General features: G+C 40.2%; 1 protein-coding gene across 7 annotated transcripts in view; it reads left to right on the plus strand.

Moving 5' to 3' along the window:
• The window catches only part of LOC105483080 (heterochromatin protein 1 binding protein 3), a 46,839-nt gene that overhangs the window by 13,512 nt on the left and 20,033 nt on the right, over positions 1-13,294 (plus strand). For all 7 annotated transcript variants that reach the window (XM_071099097.1, XM_071099080.1, XM_071099083.1 and 4 more), the window contains 4 exons: positions 748-907; positions 3,609-3,752; positions 6,991-7,071; positions 9,082-9,236. In XM_071099097.1, the coding sequence (XP_070955198.1) occupies positions 748-907; positions 3,609-3,752; positions 6,991-7,071; positions 9,082-9,236 (540 nt within the window). The remainder of the gene's footprint in view (positions 1-747; positions 908-3,608; positions 3,753-6,990; positions 7,072-9,081; positions 9,237-13,294) is intronic.

Genomic DNA, 13,294 nt, shown 5'->3' on the forward strand with positions numbered 1-13,294 from the left:
GTGTGTGTGTGTGTGTGTGTTTAATAGAGATGGTATCTCACTATGTTGGCTAGGTTGGGCTTGAACTCCTGGCCTCAAGCAGTCCTCCAACCTTAGCCTCCCAAATTGCTGGGATTACAGGCATGAGCCACTGCACCCAGCCTATCCTCTGTTGTTAAATGTTCTAATGCATCTATTAGGTGCACAGAGCACTATTATATACTCAGAATAAAATTTATATAATTCTTTAAATTTTACAAAATTGCTTTGATAAACATACTCTTATAATTCTTGCAACACCTTGGGAAGTAGTTGGTTTTATGTTACTATTTTATAGCTTAGGAGAAAGACTCACATCATATACTGAGATCATATAGCTAGCTAGTAAATGTTTGAGTGAAAATGCAGACAAAGGTTTTCTGACTTAAGAGCTTGAGTTTTTCCACTATACCATATTGCATCTGTTGTAGTTGCTAACTAATATGCATTTTAAAATTCTCTTTTATGTACTGAGCCCTTATACCAGTGCTAATTTATGTGACTCCTCTCTTCTGCACCTAAGAGAAAAATACCTTTTTAATTCATTTATGGTACCCAGTTTTTAAAGAAAGACTTGTTTTGTAAAATTTTGCTTATGGTACATATCACCTTAGCCTGTGAATAAATTAAAGCATTAATTTTTATCCCTCCCTGGTCTTTTCCTCCTTCTGACTTTATACGTCTTTCTAGAGAGTTTATTTTCTATAATAACAATTCTTTCTTTTAAAGTGAGAAAGATCAGTCTAAAGAAAAGGAGAAGAAAGTGAAAAAAACAATTCCTTCCTGGGCTACCCTTTCTGCCAGCCAGCTAGCCAGGGCCCAGAAACAAACACCGATGGCTTCTTCCCCACGTCCCAAGATGGATGCAATCTTAACTGAGGCCATTAAGGCAAGTTTTTATTTCAAGCAATTCATCCTAGATTTATTATGTTCATTTTTTTTCTTATTTGAAAATGGCATATTTCTGTCTAGACATAAATCTTGCTCTGCTTCCTAAAGGAGTTTTAAAGAGAGGAAAGTCATTATGAGTTCATGTTTTTCTAATATAATCAGATTTGGTGAACACTTAATTTTTTAAAAAAATATACATTTGCTATAGCAAATATTTTTAACTTTAGAATTTTTAAATTCAGCTTATTGATTAAGTACAGTTTTTATTTGAAGGCTGAAAATGTTAATTCATTGAACAAAGATTTAAGGACTACCTTCCCTCTGTCGGGCGCCCCTGTTAGTGGTATAAAATTAACTAAGGCTAGCAAAGTCCTTGCCCTTATTAATCTAATTGTGACTCAGTAACTGAAAAATACTGAGAATTTTTGTTTAAAAAATATCTCTAGGTTCATTTGTAAAGCTAAGTGTCTGATCTTGGTAGTAGATAATCTTTCACACCTGAACCCTGTTATAAACACTGCTTTATCACCTAGACATTCCAAAATGCTTACAAAAATTGTCCTCCCTACATAGATTTATGATTTGCTATAATCCATTGACTTTCTTTAGATGTGGTTTTTCTATTTTAATTTTTAAAGGTTATCTTCTAATCTGACATTGCCTTTTTTGTGTAAGTCTTTTCATTTAATTTTGCCTTGTTTAGTTCATATGATCAGATGATAAGAGGAGTTCAAACAGACCCATCTTTCAGGGACCCTGTTGTTAGGATCTGAGGCAGGATTGGGGAGACAGGGATACAGATGATTTTTAACCAGAAAAGGGGGGATGTGTATAAAAAGGAGCAGCCTGGTTGTCATTCTTAGAATGCGAGAAGATAGCACTAACATATAAACTGGAAAACGGGTTTGCCTTCAGACTTGTCCCTTTACTCCTTCAAGACTTCTTATGCTCTCGTCTCATTAAGAAAACTTGGTCGGCCGGGCGCGGTGGCTCAAGCCTGTAATCCCAGCACTTTGGGAGGCCGAGACGGGCGGATCACGAGGTCAGGAGATCGAGACCATCCTGGCTAACACGGTGAAACCCCGTCTCTATTAAGAAATACAAAAAACTAGCCGGGCGAGGTGGCGGGCGCCTGTAGTCCCAGCTACTCGGGAGGCTGAGGCCGGAGAATGGCGTAAACCCGGGAGGCGGAGCTTGCAGTGAGCTGAGATGCGGCCACTGCACTCCAGCCTGGGTGACAGAGCGAGACTCCGTCTCAAAAAAAAAAAGAAAACTATTGGTCTAGATCACCTCACTGTAGTGAAATCTCTGTTCTTTGTATAGCCTTTCTTCAAGGATTTCACTTGACCACTCAGCCTGGGTTTGAAGGAGCAGCATCATAGTGAGGATGGAAAAAGGACTAAAACTTTAGAATAGTGAAATAAAAAATTAAAACGATATCAGTTTGGCTTAAAGAATGGTTTGAATATAACTGTGCATATTTATGCAGATGATTGATTTTATATAGATAATGTGTATTCCATGCAATATGACAAATTATTGCAGACCATGGATACCATTTTCTGTATCAAACAGGAATCATGATACCTACTGCCATCTCACTGTCAGATTGGTGGAGCAAAAGATTATTTGTTTCAGCATTAGTGTTCTTTTCTGCTTGATTTTATTTGCTTTGTGTTTTCTTGAAAGATCAGGAGTAAACCTCAGTAGGTCATTAATAGTTCAGAGACATAGACTTGAATTACATGACTCATATTAATACAGCTTGTTTCATATTGTACAATCTTTTCTGGACCATGTACCTGTGAGTTATTTTTCTTTGTTGTCAAAGTGTATAAAAACATTCAATGAAGTTCTTATTCAGTGAGAATGAATAAGTGCTACATTCATTTAATAGACACCGTGGCAGTACAAAATTGATGGACTGGCCCATTAGATAAATGACAGATGCTACTTCTGTGTGCTTCAAAATTTAAAGCATTTGATTTCAAGTCAGTGACCAGTTGGAAAACAAAACTTTAAGCATTTGAAAAAATTAAGTATTTGCTGCCTTTGTGACATAATGAGCTACTTCATTCTTCCAGGTGCATTAGTCAAATGGAGTATAAGTAAAATAGGATGGAAATAGAAGAGGGCACATTAAATTCAAATAGAACACCTTCACTGTTAACCAAAATTCTCCTTCAGGACTTTGCCATGTGTAAACCCAGTTTTATGCCATTTGTTTAGATTATCTTTGATTCTTCTCTCTGCTGACATTCATACAGAGCCTTCAGGAAAATGTCCTGGCATGCTCATTCCTTAAGCTCATGCCTTAAAATGGGCCAGATCTGTGATCCTATAAGTGATAGGTTTGTTCTACTTTTCTCATTTTGATGCCAAAGATCCATCTTCTAGGTATAGAATGGAATTAAAATGGAAAGAGGTTCTTCATTATGCATAGAATGTTGTTCATGTTCAGTATGATCTTTTAGGCTGTTTTGAACAATTTAAAATTGTAGTAGAAATATTTAGTAATTCTGTTATTTCTCTACAGCCATTATGAACTGAAGTCTTCTGAAGTTCATTCTTCCCTACCATTTTTGTCATCCATTATCAAGTTCACTTCCAAAATAATTTATTTTGAAAATATATGTCAGGCTCTGTATCTAATAAAAAAAAACTGGTTTAATGTATATGGTTTGATAAATCTTTTCTAGGCATGCTTCCAGAAGAGTGGTGCATCAGTGGTTGCTATTCGAAAATACATCATCCATAAGTATCCTTCTCTGGAGCTGGAGAGAAGGGGTTATCTCCTTAAACAAGCACTGAAAAGAGAATTAAATAGAGGCGTCATCAAACAGGTATTACACAATTATTAGTAGTAAGATCATTTCACTGTGTATTAGCTTTAAGTCTACAGTTAGTAACGTTTAGGCTTTTTGTGTCTTTTTTGTTAAATAAGTTGCATAATGATGAAATCCCTTAAGTTTAACCTAGTTGAATTATCTGAGGCTAGGTTTCGAAAACGTTGGTGCCATTTAAATAGTGTAACTTTTTTCTAGTTTGTTTTGTTCTTAATTAGATTTTTCTTTGGGGGCTGCTTGTGCTTGAAATCATGTAGCACTGAACATGAGAAAGGTAAGGAATCCTACTACTGAAACAGCAAAAATGAGACTAGGCATGGTGGCTTACACCTGTAGTCCCAGCACTTTGGGAGGCTGAGTTGGGAGGATCACTTGAGCCCAGGAGTTCGAGACCAGCCTGGGCAGCATAGCAAGACCCCTTCTCTAGAAAAAATACAAAATTAGCAGGATTTGGTGGCATGTGCCACTAGTCCCAGCTACTCTGAAGGTAGAGGCGGGAGGACCACTTGAGCCTGGGAGGTTGAGGCTATCGTGAGCTATGATCTCACCATTCCAGCCTTGGTGAGAGTGAGACCCTGTCTGAAAAAAAAGGAATAACAAAAATGATAATTGCCCTTGTCTTAGGTTTGTTTCCATTCAAGCCTAACTTACATGATAGACTTGTTAGTATTAATTTTTAGCTTCATAAATATGCTCACTTTAACTGATTAGTATCTAAACCATTAAAGCCTATTAGGAGTATCAGAGAAGCCTGAGTGAAATGTGACTAGCACTAGAACCAATGTTGATTTCAGGCATAAGTCTACTTTACCTTGCATAGTGCATGGAGGCTTAGAACCATAGAAATCTAAAGCTAGAATAAACTTTATAATGTGTTACCCTCTTCAGAGGTCCAGAGTGATGAAATAACTACTAACGTCTTAATTTTAAAAACCTAGTTCACCACATTCCTAGAGTCTGGTTACGCTTTTTCTATACCCACTGCCTGTTTGATCAGAATAGAATTCTGTGCCACTCAGGCATTTAAACTCTGCTTAGGGACTTTGAACTAGTACTTAATTTCACAGATATGTCTTGTCTCCTATGTGCCAGTTGCCTGAAGGTCTGTTACTGAATAAAACAGATTGCTGCTGTGTGGAGCTGAGAGTCTAGCTTTCTCAAAATGTAAAACTGATATTTAAATGGCCTTTAAAATTATCACTGATGCCCAGGCGCAGTGGCTCTTGCCTGTAAGCTGAGGTGGGAGGGTTGCTTCAGGCCAGGAGTTTGAGACCATCCTGGGCAACATAGCAAGGTGAGACCCTGTCTCTACAAAAAAAATTATTTCTGTATTCTATTTTACTTTTTGAGACAGAATCTCACTCTGGCTCAGGCTGGAGTGCAGAGGTGCAGTCTTGGCTTACTGCACTCTCTACCTGCTGGACTCCAACAGTCCTCCCACCTCAGCCTCCTGAGTACCTGGGACTATAGGTGTGCACCACCACACCCAGATAATTTCTGTATTCTTTGTAGAGACAAGGTTTTGCCATGTTGCCCAGGCTGGTCTCAAGCTCCTGGGCCCAAGTGATTCACCCACCTCAGTCTCCCAAAGTGCTGGGATTATAGACGTGAGCCACTATGCCCAGCTTTTACAAAAAATTTGAAAATCAGCCAAATGTAGGGGTGCATGCCTGTACTCCCAATTCAAGAGGCTGAGGCAGGAGGATTGCTTGAGTCTGCACTGAGCTATGATTGCGCCAGTGCACTCCAGCATGGGTGACAGAGTAAGACCCTGTCTCTAAAATAAAACAGAATGATCATTGACTAAAAGGTCTTAACCTAGTTAATATGATTATCAGAGCCAAGGACCTGTTGTGTAACATAGTATATGTCAGCAAAGCTTATGTGATGGCTTCATGTTTTAGTTTATGACCTGCTGTAGCCTACGTAGCCTGACCACCTTTGGTTGATGCCTAAACAACTCTTAGTAGGCTAAAAGCATTCCAGCTTGATTGCTCATTGATAGCAGTGTAGGTAAAACTAAGCTGTGGAAGACTTTAATTATTGTGAATCAACTTTTTTTTTTGAGATGGAGTCTTGCTCTGTTACACAGTGGCACAGTCTCAGCTCACTGCACAATCTCAGCTCACTGCACCCTCTGCCTCCCATGTTCAAGCAATTCTCCTGCCTTAGCCTCCTGAGTAGCTGGGTTTACAGGCACCCGCCACCACACCCAACTAATTTTTGTATTTTTAGTGGAGACAGGATTTCACCAAATTGGCCAGGCTGGTCTCAAACTCTTGACCTCAAGTGATCTGTCCACCTCGGCCTCCCAAAGTGCTGGGATTATAGGAATGAACCACCATGCCTGGCCTATTGCGAATCAACTTTAAAATTTTATGAAAGTGCTTTGTGAACTGGAAATATGTGGTAAAACTTAGCATTGTGTGCAGTGGCTAAAAAATTGTTTTTTTTTTTTGAGATGGAGTCTCGCTCTGTCACCCAGGCTATAGTGCACTGGTGTGATCTCAGCTCACTGCAAGCTCCGCCTTCCGGGTTCACACTATTCTCCTGCCTCAGCCTCCTGAGTAGCTGGGACTACAGGTGCCCGCCACCACATCCGGCTAATTTTTTGTATTTTTAGTAGAGATGGGGTTTCACTTTGTTAGCCAGGATGGTCTGGTTCTCCTGACCTCGTGATCCACCCACCTTGGCCTCCCAAAGTGCTGGGATTACAGGCATGAGCCACTGTGCCCAGCCAAAATATTGTTAGATAACCCTTCCCATAAGGAATAATGTATCGTTGGTAAACTATGGGAAGTTATGTGGCCTGAGACTAATTAGGGTGTAAACTTTTTCCAAGGAGCTTTTAAGATAGTGAGGGCTTTTCTTATTTTCCCTAAGAGATTATGTCCCTTCCTTCTGTGGGATATTTTTATTTTGCTTTTTTATTTCGTTTTGAAAGTTTTTAATAGACGGTTTAACCTAGTATCACAGTAGCATTCTTCTCAAAATTTTGTAGATGAGAAAACAAAAAGCTCAGAGAGTTAACTGGGTTGTACAGTATTACTCAACATCAGCTAGATGGTACGTAAAGGACCTTTCATCTGAAGTCTTTTGACTTTTCATTGACTGTTTTTTTTTTCTCTGAAGTAAACACCACTTTACATTAGCTCTTGCATTACCATGCCCTGTAATTTCCTTAGCCTAATGTAAAGTTATGAATACTAGAATAACAAAAATTAATTTACTTTAGGTTAAAGGAAAAGGTGCTTCTGGAAGTTTTGTTGTGGTTCAGAAATCAAGAAAAACACCTCAGAAATCCAGAAACAGAAAGGTAAGACAATGTATACCACAGTTTGAGTGCTGTGGAGCTGTTATTGCTACCAAAAACAGCAACATTCATTGAGTCTTTGCTGTGTGCCTGGCAGTATGCAAAGTTCAGCCTTTGTGCTAAAGTCTACGGAAGTTACAAATAATTTGTTCATCTAGTGAGTAGAATAGCCAGGATGCAGATCCAAGCAGTCCAACCTGGTTAAGTCTATGCTCTTAAGTGCCTTACATTAAATTATGGGCAGCTATATGAATTATACTGCTTTTTGTTTTGAGATGGAGTCTTGCTCTGTTGCCCATGCTAGAGTGCAGTGGCGTGATCTCAGCTAGCTGCAGCCTCCACCTCCTGGGTTCAAGCAATTCTCCTGCCTCAGCCTCCTGAGTAGCTGGGATTACAGGCACTCACCACAATGCCCGGCTAATTGTTTTGTATTTTTTAGTAGAGATGGAGTTTCACCATGTTGGCCAGGCTGGTCTTGAACTCCTGACCTCAAGTGATCTGCCCACCTCGGCCTCCCAAAGTGCTGAGATTACAGGGTGAGCCACCGCGCCCGGCTGAATTATACTGCTTTTTGTGAAGTATCTTTTAAACTAGAGAAGATACAGGAGTTTTTTTGTTTTTGTTTTTTTTAAGATAGAGTCTTGCTCTATTGCCCGGGCTGGAGTGCAGTGGCACGATCTTGGCTTACTGCAACCTCCGCCTCCAGGATTTAAGCGATTCTCCTGCCTCAGCCTCCCCAGTAGCTGGGACTACTACAGGCATGTGCCACCATGCCCAGCTAATGTTTGTATTTGTAGTAGAGACAGAGTTTCACTACGTCGGCCAGGCTGGCCTCCAACTCCTGACCTCAGGTGATCTGCCTGCCTCGGCCTCCCGGCATGCTGGGATTATAGACGTGAGCCACTGTGCCCGGCCTAAAAGTACATTTTTACTGAATACTAGACCCAAAAACTACCCAGATCCAATTTTTCTTCCGGTTTTTGTAAATACTAATATTCTTCTCCCCAACACGTATCATTTGTATAAAGTATTTCTGCAGTAATAAAGTGAAATGTCTTGTACTCATTTATATCAGAAATTGAAATAATGTTTTTCTAAACTTTTTTTTTTTTAATGACTCTGAAGCTTTTTATTCTTTTTTCATAGAGTTTTCAAACACTTTCAAAATGAACTTTATGCATTACTTTCTGGTGCTGCACTTCATAAATTAGGACCTTTAAAGTCTACACTCCTTTTTACTTTTATGTGTTTTTTTTTTTGTTTTTTGAGATGGAGTTTTGCTCTTGTTGCTCAGGCTGGAGTGCGATGGCGCAATCTCAGCTCTCTGCAACCTCTGCCTCCCGGGTTCAAGTGATTTTCCTGCCTCAGCCTCCCGAGTAAATGAGATTGCAGGTGCATGCCACCAGTCCTGGCTAATTGTGTATTTTTATTAGAGACAGGGTTTTACCACGTTGGTCAGGCTGGTCTCGAACTCGTGACCTCAGGTGATCAGCCCACCTCAGCACCCCAAAGTGCTGGGATTACAGGCATGAGCCACCACGCCTGGCTGTTTTCTTGTTTTGTTGTTGTTTTTTTTTTTTTGAGACGGAGTCTCACTTGTCACCCAGGCTGGAATGTGGTGGCTCTGTCTTGCATCACTGCAATCTCCACCTCCTGAGTTCAAGCAATTGTTGTACCTCAGCCTCCCGAGTAGCTGGGATTACAGGCTACCATGCCTGGCTAATTTTTATATTTTTAGTAGAGGGGGGGTTACACCATGTTGGCCAGGCTGGTCTTGAACTCCTGACCTCAAGTGATCTGCCCACCTTGGCCTCCCAAAGTGCTGGGATTACAGGTGTGAGCCACCATACCCAGCTTTTATATGTATTTTTAATGCTCTCAGTTGAAAATTTTATATCAAAGAAGTTGCCACAAAATCGACAAATTTGATCATCAACTGAGGAAAGCCTTTGAGTTGTATGTAGAAGCATTTACATTCTATAATGATCATAATTTTTGATAATTACTTTTCAGAATAGAAGTTCTGCAGTGGATCCAGAACCACAAGTAAAATTGGAGGATGTCCTCCCACTGGCCTTTACTCGCCTTTGTGAACCTAAAGAAGCTTCCTACAGTCTCATCAGGAAATACGTGTCTCAGTATTATCCTAAGCTTAGAGTGGACATCAGGTATGAGCCATTGGCCTGGCCTTTAAAACATGATGTGTTACTTCCTTTAGCTGCCTTTTCATGGGAAAGGAGATAGATTAAATACTGAGGAAGGATTACTTTTAGCTAACAATAAACCTTTTTTGTTGGTCTTATTTTTTTTGCCCCATTATGTGTTTCTCTTCATATCTCCATGTGTAGTTTTTTTGTTTGTTTGTTTGGAGACAGGTTTGCTCTTGTCATCCAGGCTGGAGTGCAGTGGCACCGTCTCGGCTCACTGCAGCCTCTGCCTCCCAGATTCAAGGGATTCTCCTGCCTCCGCCTTCTGGGTTCAAGCGATTCTCCTGCCTCTGCCTCCCACGTAGCTGGGACTACAGGCGCCCGCCACCATACCCAGCTAATTTTTGTGTTTTTAGTAGAGTCAAGGTTTCATCATGTCGGTGAGGCTGGTCTCGAACTTTTGAACTCAAGTGATCCACCCACCTCGGCCTCCCAGAGTGCTAGGATTACAGGTGTGAGCCACTGTGGCTGGCCTTTTATTTATTTATTTTTTTTTGAGATGAAGTCTCACTCTTGTCCAGGCTAGAGCGCAGTAGCACAACCTCAGCTCACTGCAACCTCTACCTCCCGGGTTCAAGCGATTCTCTTGCCACAGCCTCCCGAATAGCTGGGATTACAGGCACCGATTACTATTCTTGGCCTACTTTTGTTTTTTTTGTGTGTGTGCATGTGTTTTGTTTTGTTTTTTTCCAAACCCAAATCGTATGTTTCTTTGTAAGAGCCTGGTAGAGTAACTCTTTTAATATTGTTAGCTGTTAAGATATTTAATATTGAACTCTGTGTCTTCTCAGGTTTAAAAGAAAAAAAAAAAAAAAACTAGGCCGGGTGTGGTGGTGGACACCTGCAATCCCAGCTACTCAGGAGACTGAGGCAGGAGAATTGCTTGAACCCAGGAGGTGGAGTTTGCAGTGAGCCAAGATTGCACCATTGTACTCCAGCCTGGGCCCAAGAGTGAAACTCCGTCTCAAAAAAAAAAAAAAAAAAACCCATAAAAGTAAAAAGGAGTGTAGATTTTAAAGGTCCTAATTTATTCTTAGCCTTTAATAACTAAAGAATGAAGTACAGCACCAGAAAGAAATGCATAAAGTTCATTTTGAAAGTGTTTGAAAAGTCTATGAAAAAAGGTTAAAAAGCTTCAGAATTGTAAGAAAAAAAAAAGTGTAGAAAATACTATTTCAATTTCTGATATAAATGAGTACAAGACATTTCATTTTATTGTAGAAATACTTTACACAAATGAAATCGTATGTGTTGGGAGAAGAATGTTAGTATTTACAAAAACAGGAAGAAAAATTGCATCTGGGTATAGTTTTTGAGTCTGGTATTGGGTTAAAATGTACTTTTAGGCTGGGCACGGTGGCTCACGCTTATAATCCTAGCACTCCAGCCTGGGTGACAGAGTGAGACTCTGTCTCAGAAAACATTATAGATGTATGATATATACATACATACATGTATATCATATATATATTTCATGAGAATTCAGGCTTCAGTAACACCTTTACACAGCAATAGCAGAATGTTTTCATCATTTAAACGTGGCTTAAAGTTCTGAGATAATTTTGTTAGTAATTCATATGTAAAATTTGCCACTTAACGTCTTGACAGATCATTTAGATTGTCCCATTTGCTCAGTTGTAGATTCATGCAGATATATCAATTTGTTTAAATTTGTAATTCGCAGACTCTGAGAGTGTTTGTGTGAGATGACTTCTAGAAAATTATGTTTAATCCAGATTTCCGTCTACAGAAGACTACTATATTGAGTGCACAATGTCCTGATACAGTTTAGTACCAGTATTTACTTGCATTACTAAGGCATACATTTAGAATTGCTGAGGTTTCAGTCCAGAAGTCACATTTTCAGAAAATCAGTAGTGGTCATCAGAGTGCCAAATTAAAGAGCTAGTGAAATAGTGCAAAAGAAAAGGGAATCGCCGGGCGCGGTGGCTCAAGCCTGTAATCCCAGCACTTTGGGAGGCCGAGACGGGCGGATCATGAGGTCAGGAGATCGAGACCATCCTGGCTAACCCCGTGAAACCCCGTCTCTACAAAAAAATACAAAAAATTAGCCGGGCGAGGTGGCGGGCACCTGTAGTCCCAGCTGCTGGGAGGCTGAGGCAGGAGAATGGCGTAAACCCGGGAGGCGGAGCTTGCAGTGAGCTGAGATCCGGCCACTGCACTCCAGCCTGGGCGACAGAGCGAGACTCTGTCTCAAAAAAAAAAAAAAAAAAAGGAATCATTGAAGCAGAAAGTTCTAAATTAATGAATTAATGTGCTGATGTTTTCATGCTTCTTACATGCTGAGTGTAGTGGTAGTAGGCAGACACAATTATGGATCAAAAATGCATTGTATGATGCATTTAAAAGATGGAAACATTTCACTGTTCTTTAATAAAGAATAAAGTTTATTTGGCTCATAGTAACTGCAGGCTGTACAAGAAGCATAGTGCAGCCATCTGCTTCTAGTGAGGGCTTCAGGAAACTTATAATCATGGTGGAAGGAGGAGCTATCATATCACATGGCAAGAAAGGGAGCAAGAGAGGAGGGAAAGGTGCCACACTCTTAACCAGATCTCACACTCTTAAAACAACCAGTTGTTTTAAACAACCCGCTCATTACGACCAGGAAGACACGAAGCCATTCATGAGGGATCCATCCCTGTAACTCAAACACCTCCCACTAGGCCCCACCTGCAACACTGGGTCTCACATTTCACTTTTATCTCCCTTGTGTGACCCCAAATTATCTGAGAGAGGTCTCAGTCAATTTAGAAAGTTTATTTTGCCAAGGTTAAGGTTGTGCCCGTGACACAGCATCAGGAGGTCCTGAAAACTTGTGCCCAAGGTGGTCTGGGCACAGCTTGGTTTTACACTTAGGGAGATGTGAGACAGTAATAATGTAAGGTGTACATTGGTTTATTCTGGAAAGGTGGGACAACTCAAATCAGGGAGGGGGCTTCCAGGTTATAGGTAAATAAAAGACAGTTTCATTCTTTTTGAGTTTCTGATTACCTTTTCAAAGGAGACAGATATGCATTTATCTAGGTGAGTAGATGAATGACTTGGAGTTCTGTCCTTTGTCTGCAAGGATTTTCCTTTGTGGACAAATTGTGAGGGAAGTACGTAGCTTTTTTATCTTAGTGGCTATCTTTTTTTTTTTTTGGAATAGAATGGGAGGCAAATTTGCCCTAAGCAGTTCCCAGCTTGACTTTTCCCTTTGGTTCCTGATTTGGGGATCCCAAGCCTTATTTTCCTTTCACACCCTTTACTCTCTGCCTTTTGGTGAGTGGAGACCGTATCCTCCCCCATTTTTTTTTCTTGTGGTTCTACTCTACTTACGTAAGGTGGTGTGTTGCTACCAGTGTGCCTTTGCTCCACTTCTTTTGAAACATATTGTCATGACCTTATGCTGAAACAAAATTTACCTGATAATAGATGGGTTGTCAACCCAAAGGTGCTAATGAGCCTGAAGACCTTTTCTCATGGCCTTTTTAATGGTAATTTTTTCCATTGAAACTTTTTTCTTTTACGTGAAGCCATATTGATTTTCTCTAATTCTTGATTATAATGGAGTCCTGTCATATACACATTTAACTTGAAAATTCAGCCATTCTTGCTTGGCCAAACAAAAGGGAAGGAAAATACAGTTTCACCAAAATGTAAGTTGTCTGTACTTGGTATCTCCAATGTCTTCCCTTCCACTTTCCCCACTTTAGTCAGACTTTACCCCACCACTTTACCTGAATATTTTCTCAGTCTCACTTTGCAGATTTCAGTGGTCAATTCATAGTCCTTACCAACTGCCCTCTCAATGGCATTTGACACAGTTGATGACTCCTACCTGCTTGAAACATTTTCTTTACTTGCCTTCCAGGACACCACACCTTTGTACCCCTCCTTTCTCAATCTTCTAAGGATTTCTGCTTTACCTCTTAATATAAAGGTGCCCTCAGGGTTATACCTTAAGCCTCTCATCTTTTATGTCCACATTTGCTTGGTGATTCCTTTCACTTGCA

This window comes from Macaca nemestrina, chromosome 1 (genome assembly GCF_043159975.1).
Source record: "Macaca nemestrina isolate mMacNem1 chromosome 1, mMacNem.hap1, whole genome shotgun sequence".
NCBI lineage: Eukaryota > Metazoa > Chordata > Mammalia > Primates > Cercopithecidae > Macaca > Macaca nemestrina.